The sequence below is a fragment of the Portunus trituberculatus genome, chromosome 31 (assembly GCF_017591435.1).
Source record: "Portunus trituberculatus isolate SZX2019 chromosome 31, ASM1759143v1, whole genome shotgun sequence".
Classification (NCBI taxonomy): Eukaryota; Metazoa; Arthropoda; class Malacostraca; order Decapoda; family Portunidae; genus Portunus; species Portunus trituberculatus.
The window spans coordinates 19,983,863-19,986,362 of record NC_059285.1 but is presented as its reverse complement, the minus strand read 5'-3'; the positions used below and the strand labels follow the sequence as shown (position 1 = coordinate 19,986,362).

Here is a 2,500-nt window from a genome sequence, read left to right as displayed (position 1 = left end):
TGTGATGGCTGGCAGACAAGTGGGTACCCTGGAGGCCGGGGGTCTTGCTTCCAGGTACTCCGCAGAGAGCCGGGTCTCGGATGGCATGAGGCCGGGAGAATTGTGTGCGGAACGAGACGCACACCTTCCTGATCCCAGCGATGGTTTCCTGGACTGGCCTCTGAGGCAGTACTTGTACACCCACAACATTACGTCGGTTTGGATCAGACTGACGGAAACGAAAACGAGAAGAGTCTCCTTCCTAAACTGGAGAGCAGATGTCGACCCATCACTGGACCATGAGATGCTGACTCCCTCGGGCTGGGTGCGTGAGGGTGACGACGCCACGAAGACGGTCATCCTTTGTCAGAAAAGCGTTAAAGCGCCCGAGGTGACCCTGCAGCTGTTCGAGGAGTTGGGCGCCGTCCGAGTGGAGGTGCAGCCCGCAGACGCTCCGATTGTTGGCGACCCGAGATGCCACGTGAATGGCCGCGAGGCGTCGCTCGTATACAAGCGTTATAGAAACCAGGACACCGTCATGGCGGTGGACAGAGACACCCAAGGTTATTATAAGTGTTCTGTGTGGGTAGATTCACCTTTCCGCCTCGTTGAGTCCAACGTGCTGTTGTACACACACAGTAACATACTCAGCCTCTCGGTCACCATTGCTCGCCTAATTCAGTACAGGCCGGCCCTGCATGACTCCACTTTCTATGTCAAGAGTCAGTTACTCAATGATCCTTGCGTGGCTGACTTCCTGGAGCAGTTGCGGGAAGGCCTCGCCCACGCTCCCGTGCACGTAACAGCAGACAACTTTTACCTTTCTCCCAAAGCTCAGAGTAACGACTTGCTCCTCCATTTTCACGTGCAGTTCGAGACTTCAGGAGGACACCTGCAGCTAACGGAAGACGAAATGAGAGGAAGAGTCACTGCGGCGTTGAAACACCTTTCCCACAAGTCGTGTCGCGGCGTGGGCGTAAGAAGCACCACAGGGTGTTACCGGGAGACACAGCTGGAGCAGGGTCCCACTAATGCGACCTTAACATGGCCGGCGACACAAGGAGCCACGGTGGTGCTGCCCGCAGAGCTGTGCGTCACAGAGGATGGCGATCCCGTCACTCGCGAGTGTGTGGGGGACTTCATCTCCGGGTATCGTTGGAGTGACAGATCTGGAGAATGCACGGACCATCCCCTCAACGTGACCCGCAAGTTGTGGGAAATCAATCAAGACGCTCAGCCTTCTGATGCCGCGGACCTCGCAGTGCTCACTAACCACGGAGATTCCCTCACCTCCGCCGACGTGCATTTTGTCGCTCAGAAAATGCATTCACTGTCCCGCACTTCCTTTGTGGAACGTGGGGATCTCGATCACATCGTGGAAACACTGAACAACGTAATGGAGGCAGACGAAAGTGTGTTTGGGGAAGTGCAGAGAGTCCTTAACACGTCCAGCATTTTGGTTGAGTCCCTGGAAAATATCAGCCTGAGTGTGAAGCTGCCCCTCCGCCTGGGCGACCAACCACTGCGGAGCGATAAGAGGTTGGTGTCCGTGGAAAGGCTCGATCTGGTGGCAGAGTCACCTATTATCGGCTACCAAGCTTATGCCAAAGACGAGAAGGAGGAGGAAGGCATGCTCTGGAACGAGGAAGAGGAGGAGGTAGTCAGAAAAGGAAGCGAGAACATATGGAAGCGCAGTAAAGTCGCTATTATCTTGCCAAGCAACCTGACGCGGCAGGTGGCGGAGGAGACAGCCCAGGAAAGGCGCTCCATGGGCAATGACAAGCGAGGTGATAAAGTGCAACTAATGTTTGCTGTGTATCGGAATTCGAAACTTTTCCAAGACAACAGTTCTTTCCCCAACCACACAGTGAGCGGTCATATCATTCAGGCCACGTACGGCGGCGGCAGCTTAACAAACCTCACACACAATGTCAGCATCTACTTCAAGGTGCGCGGCGCAGAGAGTGATTCCAAATGCGTCTTTTGGAATTTTGGAATGAACGAGGGGCGTGGCGGCTGGTCGACGGAAGGCTGTTGGAGCGGCGGGAGGCACGGGGACCACTGGCTGTGTAAATGCAGTCACCTCACGTGCTTCGCACATCTCGTTAATTTCGACGAGAACATGGGAGTGCACGAGAGCATCTTGACTGTTATCAGCACGATCGGCTGCGTGCTCTCCATCGTCAGTCTCCTGCTGGTGTTGATGACTTTCTTAGTCTTCCAGAAATGGCGTCGTCGCCTTAGCAACAAGATCCTGGCTAACCTGGCCCTGGCCATCCTGTGCAGCCTCACTGTGTTCCTGACCGGCGTTGAGCAGACTCTGTATCCACTGTTGTGCCGCGGCGTGGCTGTCGCCCTGCACTACTTCATCTTGGCCTCCTTCGGCTGGATGCTGGTGGAGGCAGTGCACCAGTACCTCAAGTTCGTGAAGGTGGTGGGCACGTATATCCCGAGGTTCATCTGGAAGGCATCCGTGTGTGCGTGGGGCGTGCCCTTCGTGCCTATCATCGCCGTGCTGGTG

The 2,500-nt window shown here is 55.7% G+C and overlaps 1 protein-coding gene across 1 annotated transcript in view; it reads left to right on the top strand.

Annotated features, from left to right (window-relative positions):
* LOC123511299 overlaps positions 1-2,500 on the top strand; it is a 14,627-nt gene that overhangs the window by 11,157 nt on the left and 970 nt on the right. Inside the window, 2 exon segments of the mRNA XM_045267075.1 lie at positions 1-23; positions 25-2,500. The exon segment at positions 1-23 is cut by the window's left edge and continues 1,203 nt beyond it; the exon segment at positions 25-2,500 is cut by the window's right edge and continues 970 nt beyond it. Coding sequence (XP_045123010.1) covers positions 1-23; positions 25-2,500 — 2,499 coding nt within the window.